This window comes from Dermacentor andersoni, chromosome 10 (assembly GCF_023375885.2).
Source record: "Dermacentor andersoni chromosome 10, qqDerAnde1_hic_scaffold, whole genome shotgun sequence".
In the NCBI taxonomy this organism is placed as follows: domain Eukaryota; kingdom Metazoa; phylum Arthropoda; class Arachnida; order Ixodida; family Ixodidae; genus Dermacentor; species Dermacentor andersoni.
The window spans coordinates 138,976,223-138,993,451 of NC_092823.1; the positions used below are offsets into that span (position 1 = coordinate 138,976,223).

Here is a 17,229-nt window from a genome sequence, read left to right on the forward strand (position 1 = left end):
CCAAACGATGGCAAGGCATTCCTTTTTGGTCATAGAATAATTGCCTTCCGCTTTCGACAGTAACCGGCCAGCGTAAGCTATCATCCGTTCAAGTCCGTCTTCCCTGTGGACTAGGATGGCATCGAGGCCTAGGCTACTGTAAGAGTAGGAGCGGTCGTAGTCGTTGGGAGGGCCTTGGGACGACACGGCTAGGCGAGCAGAATTTATTTGCAGTATTTACATATTAAGCAAGATACATTGACAGTCTAGCGTGACTCCCATATGGAGCCCGCAAGACTTACAGCAAACCGCTTACGAGCACACAGCTCACAAGTACATTTCTAGCATGACAACGAGCACTCAGCTCCCGACGACAAGCACACTCTCGCAGCCGACAACCGCTGCTTATAAGCTCTCACCTCCCCCCCCCCTTGATTCCAAGCGAACGGAAACGTTCATTCAGTCATCGTTCGACGTCACCGTTCGACGTAACCGAAGATGACCCACCCTTTTGAAGGATGCGGGCTCACATACTCGTGTTGCACACACACACACAGGTGTAAAGGTCCGGAGCCGACGTCAGAGGGCTTCGTAGAACTCTGCTCCATCAAGGGTGGCACTGCCGAGTACCACATTCCTGAGCTGACCCCGCGCCACGTGGCTGCCGGTTATCCGCAGTTCTCTGAAGTGCGCCCCGTCTGTTTGGATTGGAACACGTGCCGCGGGCTGAAATAGCTGGCACGTTGCCACCCCGTACGGCCATTCCTAACAGCTCCTCCATGGCCCGGAAAATCTCGCCTGGCCAGTGCTGGCAACCGCTGGGCAGGAAGAGAATGGCTGGCGAGCAAGATGATGGCTTTGCTCTCTGCAACCCCTGCGCACTTGGAGTGCCTTCAACCACCTCACAACAACTGGCACAGAAGAGTCGACCAGGCAACACAATACCGCTCAGCATTCAAACGCCCTGGAATCAGCCGTTAATCCACCAGGCCTCCTATCACAATTTCAATGCAAGTCACTCAACTGGGAATCTCAAATTTTGCCCCAAAATTTTGTGCCGCCAAAGCGAGCGTTCACGTTCCTCTTGAGGTCGACCAAACCCGACCGTCGCGCTGCACAAGAGCAAAGGTTTACGTAGAATTAAACTGAAGGCTCTCAAACACCATTACCCAAACATAACTTAAGCAGCCTAACTTCGCGAACAGACTGTTCTTATCCTATCACAGTGGCGTACTTATCTCATGTACTGCTGCCACTGAACTGTCTGGCCAACTCCGCAGGTACGTCATCACAAATGCGCTAACTTTGTGGTCCCTATTTCGAACGCGTACTTGCATCGCTTACTCACATTTGTTCCTTTAATCCACACAGGACACGTTCCTTAAACAAACAACCAAACTTGCGTAACTTACGCAACACAGAGGAACCTTTTACTAACTAGCTCTACGCACGCGTACTAGAGAAGTCAGAATACGGCTGCCCTCGACACACACGAGCAACCCAGTCATAAACCTTCTGCTTCCATCCGTCCACACAGGACATGCGCTAATGGACCTAAGAGCTCTTCTCAGTGCAAATGATGCACTAACTGAAAATCTACGCGATTAACCTTAGAAAATAAAATAACACATAAAACAAAAGAAGGTTAACTAAAATACACGCGCGTTACCATAGGCCTCTCAACGATAACCTTGACACTCAGGTTACTCACACACTAAAAAAAAAGAAAGCCTATTTACTTATTAATGAACACCTCGCGATACTACATGTTTACTTAAAACGCGTCTTTCAACTCTCGGAGCTTCTCAAACAAAACATAAACAAAGCTCATACTTTTACATATTGAAAGAAATTCTATTCAACTCTCGGAGCTTCTCAAACAAAACATAAACAAAGCTCATACTTTTACATATTGAAAGAAATTCTAGTCTTAAATCGCGAAAACTTTCCAAGTGCTCAAAAAATAAAACAAAACAGAATGTTTTACTTCTACGGAAGCTCTCTTGGCCTCCCGTTCCAAATGCTTACATCTGACTCATACTTTGAGCCGTACCCGAGGTGGTCGCGGTCTCCGAAAGCTACTCTGGCTACTGAGGAACAACAAAAGGGCTGACTCACTATCAGCTCCTCCAAGACGTTACAGTCCCCTGCCAATTTGCGTCCTGGCGCCCTGCTTTCATAATGACCTCGATTGACCACGTCGCTACTCACCACTTGGTCTCGTCTTGCCACCTTGCGCTTCTTTGTACTACACGCTGAGCTTCGAAAAGAACGATGGAATGACGAGGAATTTAAATGCCCCGTGCCCTTTGTCCGCGTCCGTGCAGAACATGCTTCGCGGTCCCCCTTTGTCCGGTGGCTCGAACGTGTTTGATGCGTCAACATCGTCAGTGGCGACCGCACCTTTCTTTTCCTCGTGCTCTGCCCTTTTGGGTCTCTCGCCGTCTTTGGCGGCGCTACATTAGTCACCGCATTCCTATTTTTAGGGCGCTTCTTTCTGCGGCGCTTTCTCTTTGCATTCTCTTTCATGTCGCCTTCTGGCGCCTCATGCTGGCCGTTACCCATCTCATCGGCCCGGATCGGTCTCTTACCCGCACAGTCTGAGTGATTATCATTTAAATCGACTCTATCTTTGCCTCGACTGGCGGACAGCTCAACCGACTCTGGCACAATGCAGCAGGCTTTACTCGAGTTATGCAACTCGCACTCTTGCGAACTGCCCTCTACTGCATTGCCCAGCTCACGCTGTGCATCGACACACAGCCCGTCGGTCTCGATCACTGTCTCACGCGCACAGTCCGAATGATTCCTAATTAAATCATCCATCTCTAGGCTACCTAGACTGGCGGAGAGCCGCACCGATCCCTGAACAATGCAGTTGTTCTCTCGTGAGCTACGAAGCTCGCCATCCCGAGAACTACTCTCAACTGCATCGTCCAGCTGGCACCTCACTTCGGCACGCAGATCTGACTCGACATGGGTGCTCGCGTCTGTCAAGTCCGCAGTATTCTGTACCTCGCTAACGACCTCGCTACCATGAGATGCGACGCACACGCGCGGTAACTGTGCCAATTTGTTCGCAGCTGGCCTAGCTGTCTCTACAGTCCTCTGTTGGCACAGCACCTCGTCGCTCTCACTCTGGCCTTTAACGGCCTCTGCTGCCACTAAGGCATCGTTAGCTGCTAGCACTTCGAGTTCACTTATGAATGTGCTGCTATTCTCACAGGTACTACTACTGTCGGCTTTCGACTGAAATCTGCTGTCGACTTCCACCCACTTTCGCTGCATCCAGCCTACAGATTTCTCCAGCCGCTGTTGACTTTGCTCGATTAACTGCTGAAAACCTTCAATCTCTTTGTTCACTGCTACCATTTCTTTTTAAACTAGTTGCCGTTTTTGCTCACGTTCTTGGCGTTCTTGCCTAATTGATTCCTGTTCCTGTCTTTTGCTTAGAATTCGTTTACCTAGATGTTCGATTAATTTCAAATCATTGCCACTTTGCAGAATGGCTTTACGAATTTCTGATTCCGTCAAGTCCTTCTCTACGTCTACCTGGAGCTCCTCACACAACCACAACAGGTCAGCTCTCGTCAAACACATTAGGACCATGGTCGCTACATTAAGCTTTGGCTCTGCTGTCACACAATACTTGCTGCGTTACCCACGCAAATCAAAATACAAGTAAAAGATCCAGAGCAAATCAAATTTCAAAAACACAGAGAACTTGAAGCCTGGCAAATCTTACAGCCAAAACCAAACGCTCACCCACTGAAGCAGCACCATATCACCAGTCCTTCTCCGCCGTATCCAGTCAGTTGCAAGAGGTGGTCAATCCCAAGTCGCCTCCAACTTGATCAGGATGCCGTTCGGTCACCATGTGCCAACGTCCGTCAGCTGCCGTTGCTGTCTCCGAGTCGTAGGCCAATTTACGAGCCGTAGGCCGATCTCACCGCTGCCATTCAGTTGTAAGAGTAGGAGCGGTCGTAGTCGTTGGGAGGACCTTGGGATGACAGGGCTAGGCGAGCAGGATTTATTTGCAGTATTTACATATTAAGCAAGATACATTGACAGTCTAGCGTGACTCCCATATGGAGCCCGCAAGACTAACATACAGCAAACCGCTTACGAGCACACAGCTCACAAGTACATTTCTAGCATGACAACGAGCACTCAGCTCCCGACGACGAGCACACTCTCGCAGCCGACAACCGCTGCTTATAAGGCTCTCACCCCCCCCCCCCCCCTTGATTCCAAGCGAACGGAAACATTCGTCCAGTCATCGTTCGACGTCACCGAAGATGACCCGCCCTTTTCGAGGAGGCGGGCTCACATACTCGTGTTACACACACACACAGGTGTAAAGGTCCGGAGCCGACGTCAGAGGGCTTCGTAGAACTCTGCTCCGTCAAGGGTGGCGCTGCCGAGTACCACATTCCTGAGCTGACCCCGCGCCACGTGGCTGCCGGTTATCCGCAGTTCTCTGAAGTGCGCCCCGTCTGTTTGGATTGGAACATGTGCAGCGGGCTGAAATAGCTGGCACGTTGCCACCCCGTACGGCCATTCCTAACACTACTGTCATCAGTGTGGATTTCTGTATCGGTGTACTCATCGAAGTGCACACGTACTGGTGGCCACTGCATGCGTCATTTGAGTTCTTGAAATGCGTCGGCCTGCGGCGTTTCCCACTTGAACTTGACACCACATTTAGTTAGATATGCCAACAGCTCAGCGATGCGTGAAAAGTCTTTGACAAAGCGCCATAGTAGGCACACACGCCAAGGAATCTACGCACTGCCTTCTTGTCGATGGGCTGCTGGAACTTTGTGATGGCAGCTGTCTTCTGTGGCTCGTGATGAAGGGAACAGCTTCTGTATCTCCTCCCGCATGACTGCTCTGATGGTCTCACGCAGGTCATTGGTGGCCAGTGATTGAACTCCGGCATAGCTTGTTGAGTTCATGTGGTGGTTGAATTGCCGGTTCTACATTTCCAGTGTCTTCTGAATGCTGGTGCCCTCATGAAGAAACTCGTCGATGGTCTTCGGTGGGCTTCGTACCATTCCGGCGAAAAGTTCCTCCACACCACACATGAGCAGGTGGACTTTCTTCTCCTCGGACATTTCCGGGTTGGCGTGACGGAATAGGTGGCTCATTTCTTCTGTTAAGATGGCAACATTCTCGTTTAGTAGCTGCACTCGGGCTTCCAATAGAACCTCAGCCCTTTCTTTCCGGACGATGCTCGTGAAGGTCCGCAGGAAATTACTTTGGAACAGCTCCCATGTGGTAAGGGTCGACTCCCAGTTCTCAAACCACGTCCTCGCGGCGTCTTCCAAGAACAAGTACTTGTGGCGCAGCTTGTCCTCAGAGGTCCAGTTGTTGAAAACCGAGACCTTTTCAAAAGCCTCCAGCCAGGTTTTTGGATCCTCCGACGAAGCTCCACCGAAGGTAGGTGGCTCTCCAGGCTGTTGAAGCAAGATGGGGGACGCTGGTGCTGCCATTGTGGTCGTTGACCTGGTAACGATCTTCCTGATCGTCACAGACAAACGTCCATGCTCCGGGGGCAGTCCTTACAGCATGCGGCTAGCTCACTGGTCCTTGGCGACGGTGGTGTTGTCTTCATGGTTCAGGCTTAGATCACGGCTTTGCGGGGGCATTCTGTACATGAACGCACTAGCACACCTCCACCAGATGTCACGTGGTAGTGACAGTGAAGAAAGTAAAATGGTGAATGGCCAGCAAGACTAGCGTTTTATTGGGTGAACTTGTGCCCACAAAAGCAAGTTACACTTAAAGCACAATGATAGCAGCGAACACAGTCGGCTATCGTCAGAAACATGATCAGCGGGTCAAGCGCATCGGCTTTTTATACATCAGTCATCGAATGTTCTAGAGTAATCACTGGGACCCGGGTGTCTTCCACAAAGTTCTACGCCATTTGTGCCGCGCATACATGAAATCAGATTACACACGGTTCGGCGACAGACAGCGGATGGAACCATCAGTAACATTACAGAAACTTCCAATACATGCAGGTGCGTCCTGGGTTGTGCGGTAACATTTGTTAGGCGATGAAACGCGGTCACCTGATAAAGATAAACAAGTACACGTCTCAATATTCAAGCGTGTTGACTGCAGTCATGGTGCAGATGAGCACACATTCTCGCATTTGTATTTGCTGGCACTAGGCAGCCAAGGGAGGCTGAATGTAAACCAGTGCTGTTGTCACTTCTGGCGCTGCACTGATCGGTTCAGCAGATTTGTGACTGCAGTCACACGACTGTAAAATTGAGCAATGAGCAACTGACCCAGAACAATCGCTTTTCGACCATTTGTGACCATTTGTGAGCGGCCGCTTTGCAATCAACTTGATTGTGCAACCTCTGCAAGTCACCAGTGTAAATGAGCCTTAACATTAAATTTCTTAAAAGCACTAGCATCTTTAGTTCCATGATATACTAAAAGAATCTTTCAACAATCCCTGAACACGTGTTTACTTCCAAAGGAATGGAAAATTGGGAAGGTAGCTCTGATCTATAAATCTGACTACATTTTACCTCTTAATTACTGACCCATTTTCCTTACAAGTGCTTTTTGCAAACTATTAGAATCTGTCATAGTCACAAATTTTTCTAGAATTCTGGAGCCAAATTGATACTTAACTAAGCCACTGCATGATTTTTAAGAAACCTATTGCTGTGAAACTCAACCTTAAGTTCTTACTCATCACCTTCACGCTTCCTGGGTAGGCCAACCTGTGCTGGCTGTGTTTTTTGAAAATTTTCATAAAACATTTGACAACATATGCCACAAACTGCTTTTTAAACTATGCTTTCTGGCTATCAACCTTAACCTTCTGAAAGGAATTGAATGTATTCTTACTAACCACTTTCATTTCGTTACCACTAGCTCACTCGCTGAAACTCAGTCAGGTGCACCAGAAGGACCTGTGCTGGATCATATTTCTTATTGATAGTGATGATCTTCATCATCATCACCATCAGCCTGATTACGCCCACTTCAGGGCAAAGGCCTCTCCCATACTTCTCCAACTACCCCGGTCATGAATAAAGGGAAAATCAGACATCCACCCATTCGTAGCTATTGCTACAAAGGAAACCCATACGGGTTCCTCTAAAGAAAAGCCTCATAGCTGAAGAAAAATTCGTCCTGGTCCGGGACTCGAACCCGGGACCACTGCCTTTCCGGGGCAGCCGCTCTACCATCTGAGCTAACCAGGTGGCTAGCAGATGGCAGGGCGAAGTCGAATTTGTCGACAACACGAAGCAAAGGCAAGTGTTTGACGTAGTAGTTCTGCGGAAACCCGCAAGGTGGAGAGACTCGAACCCGGTGGTCCCGGGTTCGAGTCCTGGACCAGGACGAATTTTTCTTCAACTATGAGGCTTTTTTTTTCGAGGAATCCGTATGGATTTCCTTTGTAGCAATTGCTACAAAGGAAACCAAGCAATTGCTACAAAGGAAGGATTGCCACCAGCTGCACGCGAAGTGGGGTCCGCCAACTTGTTTGCACGTGCCGTGCCTCAGGAATGTGGTATCCGTGCTTCTGCGCTCCTCAATTAGCTGTGGTGCGATTTGATGTGGTCTGGGGAACTCGAAGTAGGCTCAGGAAACGGTCCCGTATCTAACAATACACAAGAAAGACAACAGGACAAGGCGCTTGTCCTTGCACTTGCCATCTTAACAATTTCCCCTTGGATATTATTTCACCATATAATCATCAGATCATAGCTGCGCACATCAGAACCAATTTAAGTTGGACCGTTCATGTAGAGTGCAATATTAACAGTGCCGATTGCGTGCTCGAGTAGTAGTATGCAGCTTTTCCAAAGCACTGTCTACTTGATAGCTGCTGCTCTACGAAACATTAATACACTCCAAATTTAATGTGCATCTGCATAAACCAGGTTAAACTGATTACTTCAATGTGGCGAGTGGGGCTAGTTGGTTAAAGTGTATGTTGAACAGATCTTAAAGTGCACCGGAACATCGACAAAATTTGACAGAAAAACAGACGGGACAGTGCTTAGTGAAAGACAGCATATAAGTGAAGGGCTGTCCTGTCTGTCTTTCTGTAAAATTTTGTGCGCTTTGATATCTGTTAAACATGATTACTTCACTTGGATTAGTACAAAATAGTTATGTTGGTTTTACCCTTCCAAACTATGACAACTATTATAACTATGATGAAAGCTAACCTAGTGCTTGTCCCAATAGCTACTTGTCATAATGTTGCTAGTAGTCTCTTGCTATTTCATATTCATTGTACCACACTTCACAACGACCTCATTCTGCAGCTGCAGTACATTTCAAACTGTGTTGATCACCATAATGAGACAATTGATTCATGCTATACCAAGTTTTGCTTTCAGCCCTTTCTTGCCGCCTGCCTCCCAGAAATAGAACCTTTTCCCCAGTTGTGGCCATCACCAATGACAAAATTTTTCATGAAATATTAGCTGAAATAGTATAATCAGAAGGATCTTTATGCTTTTACCACAACTCACTGTACTTGTTCTTATTTTAATGCTTTCTAACCACTATGCTTAATATGCCATATGGCATTGAGGGTAGAATGAAAAGTAAATTAATAAACTCAGGCAAATGTTTGGGCTGCATAAAGTGTCTAGTTTCAGATGTGAAAACAGAGCACAAGTTCACAGGAAGATAGAGATGAAGTGAGCATACGTAAGCATAACCGTGCCATAAACATAATCTTGCCGATAGTATGGTGAGCACTTCCTCATGCCATTCAGTTGTGGAATGCTATTCCTGATTTCATCATCTCCGAAACAAATCCTGATAAATTTTGCTAGCTGATAAGTTCATTTTCCACTACGTAACTTCGACAAATGGCATGATGTCTTTTCTTTTGTTTTCCTTGTTTTATGCGTTATGTACACTCTCTTGTTTTTACTTACGAGTTCATTATTTTGCTTATTATTCTTGTAATTTTTATCCTGTGACGTCGAAGTGGCTACTTTTCTGCATTGTTATGCTGTTTGTTGAATGAACTGTATCTTTTGTCTTTTCTCTAATATGTAATCTACCATTCCCTGTGCAGTGCTGTAATGTTTTGAATATTGTGTATACATTACTGCGTATTTTTCATGTATGTATATTATGTTTTGTTGTATACCCATCGTATATGCTCATTTAATCCTTACTGTGACGCCTCCCTTACCCAATGCCTCATACGAGCCCTGTAAGGAAACATTAAACAGGGTGTCTACCAACCGGGAAAACCGGGAATTCTCAGGGATTTTGAGTAGTCAGGAAAAACTCAGGGAATTTGTGTCTCTATCAGGGAAAATTAGCTGTAATTTTATTGAAAGGGTCGAAAGTCGCTGTAATTCTGGATCAAGCAACAGACAGAAATCGTAATGAATCGTATTTGACGTCCTGTCGGCGGCTGGAGGAGTTGTCAGTCTACAGTCAACGACCGACTTTCCGGATTCCCGATAATTTGGACGGCTTCGCGGCACCACCACGTCTCCCTAGAGTCAATGTAACAGGACATCTATAATTTCGGACGCAAGAACTCTTCGCCGTCCGATTTTCCGGACGTTTTGTCGTGACCGCAGGTCCGAAACGGTATTAATAAAAGCCGCCACTGCTGCCATTTTGATTACCTCGCCGCCTGAAATCGGCGCTCTGGCACGCAGATCCGCTGGCAGCCGTAGCCAACGCTGCGGCAACGCTAGGCCTAGCTGCTTCGACGTTCACTATGAAGCTTCTTGCCGTTGGGTGCCGTGTTCTTTATTGAAAGAATTCGCTGCTGTCAGCAATGGCACGGACTCTGCCTTTGCGGTCCTCGCGATTGGCTTAGAAAGCACTGTGAGTTGCATAATTCCAGTTCCCGAAAATCAGCTTCGCCTCCGTATAGAAATCTTACTTGGTGAAGCATGCGCAAAAGTATTGCAGTGAAGCGTAACAAGCGTGGGAAGGGGCGATTGCCACGGGATACAGTATGTATTCCTTAATTATAAACGCGTGCAATCGGTATTTCCTGTCACAGTGCGAGCACTGATATGCCTAATACGTGTCCCGAAAGGCCTTCAGAGCGTTTTCGAATGTGCCTGTGGTGGGTTGAGTCACTAAGGGCAGTAAATGACATGCATTTATTTTTTTCCAACTGGCCGATTTTTCGGACGTTTTCGCGGCCCCTAAGGAGTTCGAAAACTCGGACGTGGACTGCAACTGACGAAGAAGATGCTTCAAATGGTCTGTGGGGCGAACGAGTGGCGGAAGGAGTAAAGAAACAGAAAGGACCTGCACCTTGAGGAATGGACGGGAAAGGAAGCATGCTGCCACCATTTTGAAGGAGCTTGAGCTCAAAAAACAAAGTGTTGGCTGATGCAGAGATGCAAGTGTCCCTAATGCAAACAAAAATAAACTCTTTAAAGCCGTGAAACATAACAGTTAGGTGTCGTGCATGGGCTGAGAGTATGTCAGGACATTTGAGGTTGATTACGAGCTGTTGAGAGAGAATCTCAGTCGTGACAAAGTTCGGGCCTCATACCACTGAGCTTGCTATCTGTTGATAGAAATCGCTCATATTCGAAAATATTTGCTTTTGTATGCATCTCCTTTTTTATTCGCATTTGAGAATGTCCGACTTGATTTGCAATTTTTTTCGAAGATATCTTAATTATTTGCGGTGCATTTTACTAACCCCACCCTTCTATTTTCATTTTGAATAACATGAACACTACTCCTTAGTATTCAAATTGGATTAAGTTGTTTTTTTAATTTTATTGATATGCTTACTAGAGAATGACCGCATCGGGCGATATGGTTTCAGCTCGTCTTGACATAAATCTAGTTCTGCATCACTCAGGGACTTTTGCAAAGGCACTCAGGGAAAACCTGGAAAACTCAGGAAATTTGGGAATGTCAACTTGGTAGACACCCTGTTAAATGAATGAATGAATGAATGAATGAATGAATGAATGAACAAACAGTGGTCGAGCGAGGAATGTCGGAGCGTCCCAGTGACATTCCTTGTTCTACCACAGTTACTCCCTAGTTTCAGACAATTTAGCTATATAGTAGCCTCTGTGCAAAATCTTACATTTGGAATACGAGTGGATGCATCACAAAAGCCTTGCAAAAAGAAATGTTTCTGTTACTAAAACTGAAAAAAAGAAAAGAAAATAGGCAGATAAGACAGGTAGACAATTAACAGCCTTATGACTTTGCCAAGGTTGTTTCGATAGTGTAATAGTAGTACTAATTTATAACAAATTTAGCCAAAGTGAAATTTCATTGCTGTAGACCATTAATCAGGCAGTTTGGTGACGCATCGTCTGAGAAAGCAGTGTAGACCAACATGAACTACCTACCCCAATGGAGCCTGGTATGTTTTCAGATCACCAACCAGGCCCTCCAGATGATGGGTGGTTATGGCTTCATCAAGGAGTACCCGATCCAGCAGTATCTGAGGGACCTAAGGGCGCACTTAATTATTGAAGGTATGGTTGTGTACATTTATTGTACTACAGTTGAACACCTTTCTGATAAATTGCTTGAGGCCTCCGAAATAATTTGTTACAATAGAACCTCATTGGTACGATTCCATTACGTACAATTTCCTGGCACCAACATCTAGAACATTGCCAAATTATGATCATATGATATGTTTTCCAACCACTGTACTCCATGTCACAAGCTGGTTGCAGCACTGGAAGCTATAAAAATTCTTAGCCAATAGGAAGGCTGAATGGCCCTCGAGATGTGCTCATCCATGCTGTGTCGTCTGCTCAGGGTCTACTTGCCACAGGCAAAATGCCTTACTTCTACTTCTGCATGCCTTACTTATACTTGCCATCCTGTTACATGCTCCATGGTCGTTGGATTGACACAAGAAATGTTCAGCACCATAACCACCAGCTATGCTTACATGCATGCAACAGCAGGGTTTCGCTTTACCTGTACGCTTTCGCTGCAGTTACCTTGCAGCCTCCTTATCAAGTAATATGGGCAAATGCCCTTACTAATGTTCACCTGTGACAGCATCTGCTCAGCGTCTGTTTGGCGTTTGCTCGCTACCGTCATCACATACCATGCTAGAGCGGGATAAAGAATTAATGATGCAATGAACAATTAGGCCTTTATAGCATTTCGCATCGTCAATGCACCACCAGTGCTAATGCTGCAGTGCCATCTGCTAACTATAAATTAAACCAGCTTTACGGGTCGGTGCAGTGTCTGTAGTCCTAGCAGTGTGAAAACAAACAGCCGATCTGAATAATTACGACATAACGTACCTAATGATTTGACCTCAGCTTGAGATGAGACTTAGCGATGACAGATTTTGCCACTTGCTTCTTGCTGACAGGGCGGAAGGCCAGTAACACGTGCGAATTCAGATTGAAGCGGTTGGTCGGCATTGTATGGACGCTGCCATGTTGCCACGGTTAGGGGGGCTTTTACAATTACAGTTACTGGCTGCAACTGTAACAGTAATTCTCTGTATACAACATGCATGCGCAAAGGTTCTAACATGTCACATATTGCTATTCTATATCATATAGCAAGCAAAAAGAAGACTCTCTAGTGCAGCCAATAATCAGCCAGTTATGCCTGGAACTTTATACCTCTGCGCAAGGACATTGCCTGTGTACGCCTCGTACCTTAGGCAGTGCTGCAACCAGCTTTTGAGATGGAGTATAGATTGCACGTAAACAAGAAAAGGTGCTAGGCACGTGGAATCAAGAACAGTAGCTGCCTGTCGCAGCAGCTTGCTTGCAATACTCGCCCACCCATCTCACATTAAAAAAACGGCCGTGGCTTAGCTTGGTTAAGCCTGGTGATTGCGAAGCAATAGTGTGTTATTCTCGGATCAGCTGGTAGTATGGCTGGTGGTAGTCTTGGGTTATGCTAGTGTTACGGCTTACAGTGAATCATCTAAGAGGAAGTCATCCGTCGAATTCGTGTATGCCGACAAACATTTCCCTCACCAGCGTGCCCATTACAAAATCTTCCAGTATCGATTGGCCGACGGTGCGGTAACACTCCATTTTCTCCGCGTCGTAAGATATGCCCACTCTGACCGTAGCGCCCCTGGTGAGAGGAGCGGGAGTTAGGCCGCCGTTGGTGGCTACCGCCTCGCCTCGCGACGGCGTGAGATGGGGCCCCGTTTTTACACAGCTGGTGTGACGTCACTCTAGGTCACGTGGTGTAACGTCACGCAGCGAGGTCACGCTAAAGGTCAATGGTGCCTACCACCGCCTCGCCACGGAACGGGCTGAAGTGCGACCTAAAGTAGTATTGCTTCGCAATAAAAGCTGGTGCACGTCAGTTTTCTATTACGGTACCAACAAATCTCCTTCCCAGTCGTCGCACGCCACATTCGCAGCTATTGCCACCAACCCTATTGAGATAAGCATCTCCACCTGTCTGTTTCACAGCGCATGGGGCATAGCGCCGTTGGAAGCGTACTACACGCTTTTAATAGGCGATAACCCAAACATGGTGCTGTTCCCTACTGTAGGCGGTGGGAAGTACAGTAGTCCCCCTTTAAGACAAACATTAGGGGACCATAAAAATTTGTTCGCCTTATCAGAAGAATAATTGGCAACATAACCAGGTGCATCCAGATATCTTACTTCAAAACGGTAAATGAAGGAGACTTACAACCGGGGAAAAATGACATAAGAAGCATTTATTTAGCTGAACTTAATAGAAAACTGTCTTCAAGTGGTACTCTTACTTGGTTTCATCCAGTCTATGATGGACATTTGGCGCTTCTGTGCAAATCGGCAAGCAGCCACAAACTATGTCATCTCACCTAATGACCTTAAAAAGCCTTTTGTGCCTTTTTGCTTCTGGAAAAAGTTCACTAGGGCATTCACTAGCACCACCTCGCAAGTCATTTGTGCAGGCTCCGAGTTAGCGCAAGTACAAAGGAGTGCGCTGAGCACACGGCAAAGCAGCACGACCTAGAGCAAGGTCTAGGTAACAATGAGCATAGTGGGGAAGGAGAAACGAGGCAAAGTGTTGCAGAGGAGAAAGTTAGGTGGAGGCACGCTGGGTTGACCTCCTCTGGCAGTTGCTACAGGATTTGTTTGCGATACGGACATACCAGGTTTGTCTTGTGATATCATCGTCCTCCCGCGCCATATGCTATGCGTGCGAGTGAAAGCGTGCGATGGTGAGCCGACGATGGCAACTCAATCTCGCGTGCGCAAAGGAGGAAATAGAGATGGGAAAGTGCACCATCTTTCGTTGCGTGAATGGCACCGGAGAGGGGAGGAGAGGTTGTTGTACTTCGGCCGCATGCGAGCGCACGGGCTTTATATTGAAAGCGATCTGCTTTGGGGGCACAGTCTAGGCGGCCGATAGCTCATAGCTTTGCATGCACTGTGTTCTCTTCACTCAGTTTGCGTTGAAGCAATAGACAGTGCGAAGGTCTACTTCGCTCGCTGCTGCTGCCACGATTCCTCAAGCCAGCATTTTGACAGCGAGCGTCCACGGTCATCAAATGTGATGTGTTCATATTTGCCTGTGTGCACTGACAACATGCTTGTCAGTTTAGTTAGTAAGCAAATGAAAGAGGCGTTCTACTCCCTGCTGCGTAGGCGTGGCCACACGAGCCCTGTCTTGAATACCACCTACGATGCGGACAGTCCAGGTGCACCGAGGGCTGATAGCTTTGTGTGCGCTATAGCACCCATATGCTTGCTTTGTCGCAAGCATATGGGCACTACAGTGTGCACATTGAGGCCCTCGATGGGTGCTCTGTGCGCAGCACATTGAGGCACCCTAACTGGCAAGATCAGTAGCGGCAGCAGTCACTCTGAATGCTCGTCTTAACCAAAGAGCACATCTAAGGTGGTTCGTCTTAATCGGAATTTTTTTTTCATTGAATCTATAGTAAACCAAACAAACGTTCCCATGTTGGTCGTTATATGCGAGAATTCAGCTTAACCGAGTTCTTAACGAGAGTTCACTGTAGTGAGCTTGACATTTCACTCTGGCGCCACTGTATTCTAGTGTTGCCCACCAGCTCGATTTTGTGTTGGTTTCTCATCGCCTTATTAAATCACTACACAATAAGAATCCAACAATGTGCATCTCGGGTCACTCAGGCCCACCCAGCGAGAAGCATGCTGGTGTCTTGTGCTGCAACGATTTGCGCCGAATGGGCACGTCAAAGTTTCCCGCCAAAATGCCCTGCTCGAAGTAGCTGCTGACCGTGGTCGAATTCGAGGAGCACAAGCATAACCTTGCTGAAGCCGCTAGAACGACAGCGCACGTCTCACGCCACTCGGGCCCCTCCAACTCAGTAGGTGTCGGCTTCTCATGCTGCAATGATTCGTGGAACGCTTTGCATTACGTAGATGTCAACTGCAGTTGAGTTTGCCTAATTCTTGAGTGACTGCAGATGGTACATTTTCGTGGTTAGTGCATTCTTTCTCACATTTTTTTTCCAGCACATATGTAAGAGTTTCCACTGTATACAGGTCACTTCGTTGCAAAGGTCGGGCACCACACAGCTCACAACACAACCAGGACAGAATTATTCCGTCATTACACAGGTCATTTCACTGTAGAGGCACTCAACTGTATATCATCAGCGATGGCACATCTTATTGCTTGATCCTGTCTTACAAGCCATGGAAACTGAAGTACACTGACTGCGCACAGCTTCAACAGCGGCCTCAATGATTTTGTGTGTGTGGTGGTCATGATGTTTGCCAATAACATTGGTTGGTTCAAACAAGGGAGTGCAAACGCAGGTGTGACAGGGAATGGCTACAGCTAGAGGTACGCGAATACTCAAATATCACTGAATCGAATTGGGTGCTGAACGTTTCAATAATCAAACTCACGAATTGAGTACCTACTGTTAAATTTCTTGGATATTGTTACGGGAAGGAAGAAGTGTGCGTCTATTTACAGATGGCTTTTAATGGCTGGGCCAACAAGCGTAGAGCAGCGATAAAAAACTACCCTCTTCCTCGTCGTCTCTCAGGCCACCATCATAGTCCTCTTCTTCACACATCACCGACTGTGACATCACCCCCGTCGGAAAAAGCACCTTATTGGTGCGGCTCATCTGTCCGAGAAAGGTAAGGTTTGAAACGGCTGACGTGGATGATGTCAGAGAGAGGTGAAGGCACCGTGGCATCCAGCGGACACACTTCATATGTGACAGGGGTCACCTGGCGAAGGATGCAGTAAGGGCCATAGTATTGCGAGAGGAATTTCTCTGAAAGACCAACACGCCGAGTTGGATACCAAACTAGCACAAGAGCACCTGGTTCGTAATTCTGCAACCAGTCATCGACATCAACATTGTCGATCCCGGAAAACATGCCAGGGTCACAAGGCTGGGCCAGGATGACCGTCGGTGGCGACGACGGGGCCGTGGGTGAACTCTCTCCTTCGGATGACATGGTGGCCAGGTTAGGTCCACTGCGGAGCTCTGTTTTGCGCAAGTGATTACCCAGCACGTCCACCAATGATGTTACGGGAAGGAAGAAGCGTGCGTCTATTTACAGATGGCTTTTAATGGCTGGGCCAACAAGCGTAGAGCAGCGATAAAAAACTACCCTCTTCCTCGTCGTCTCTGAGGCCACCATCATAGTCCTCTTCTACACACATTACCGACTGTGACAATATTCTATATATTCAGTGTAGAGACTTGCGCAGTGCCACAGGTCACGTGTGCTGCGGTGACCCTCATGCTCGATGCTGCCCAAGCGAGAATTTCACTTCCGATTTTGGCACAAAGGGAGCACCGAGCGTATTGTGGGCAGACTGTCCCGGCTGGCGCAGTAGCGAATTTCGTCACTGTGAGTGCTCCTGACATCGACCCAGTGCAGGGATCGCGCACACACTCAGTGCCCGAATGCCGCAATTCGCAGAACAGTGTAACGTCAGCCGGGGCTGCCTCTGTCGGTACAAGGTTCGTCCAGGTTGACAGGACCGATCGAAATGATAATGCAACCCAGACAAAAGCAGTGCATATTTCATCAAGTGCAAAGATCGGGTAAATTAGCCGCTGATAGGCACACAGATCACGTTGGATACGCGGCGACGAGCTTCACGTCACTTCAACAGCCATTGATCACTGATGAGCCAGCCATATGAACATATTATTGGCATGCATTACGTGATGGCTTGTGGCCCGTTACCCCATCAGCCAGCAACATTGCCTTGGCCATTAAACCTAATCGGCGCTGCTTCATCGGGCGATGGCGACTAAAGTTATTGTTTGGTGCCGAATAG

At 47.3% G+C, this 17,229-nt stretch overlaps 1 protein-coding gene across 3 annotated transcripts in view; it reads left to right on the forward strand.

Moving 5' to 3' along the window:
* LOC126545211 (isobutyryl-CoA dehydrogenase, mitochondrial-like) overlaps positions 1-17,229 on the forward strand; it is a 149,041-nt gene that overhangs the window by 109,109 nt on the left and 22,703 nt on the right. For all 3 annotated transcript variants that reach the window (XM_050192974.3, XM_050192973.3, XM_055078300.2), the window contains exon 9: positions 11,363-11,465. In XM_050192974.3, the coding sequence (XP_050048931.1) occupies positions 11,363-11,465 (103 nt within the window). The remainder of the gene's footprint in view (positions 1-11,362; positions 11,466-17,229) is intronic.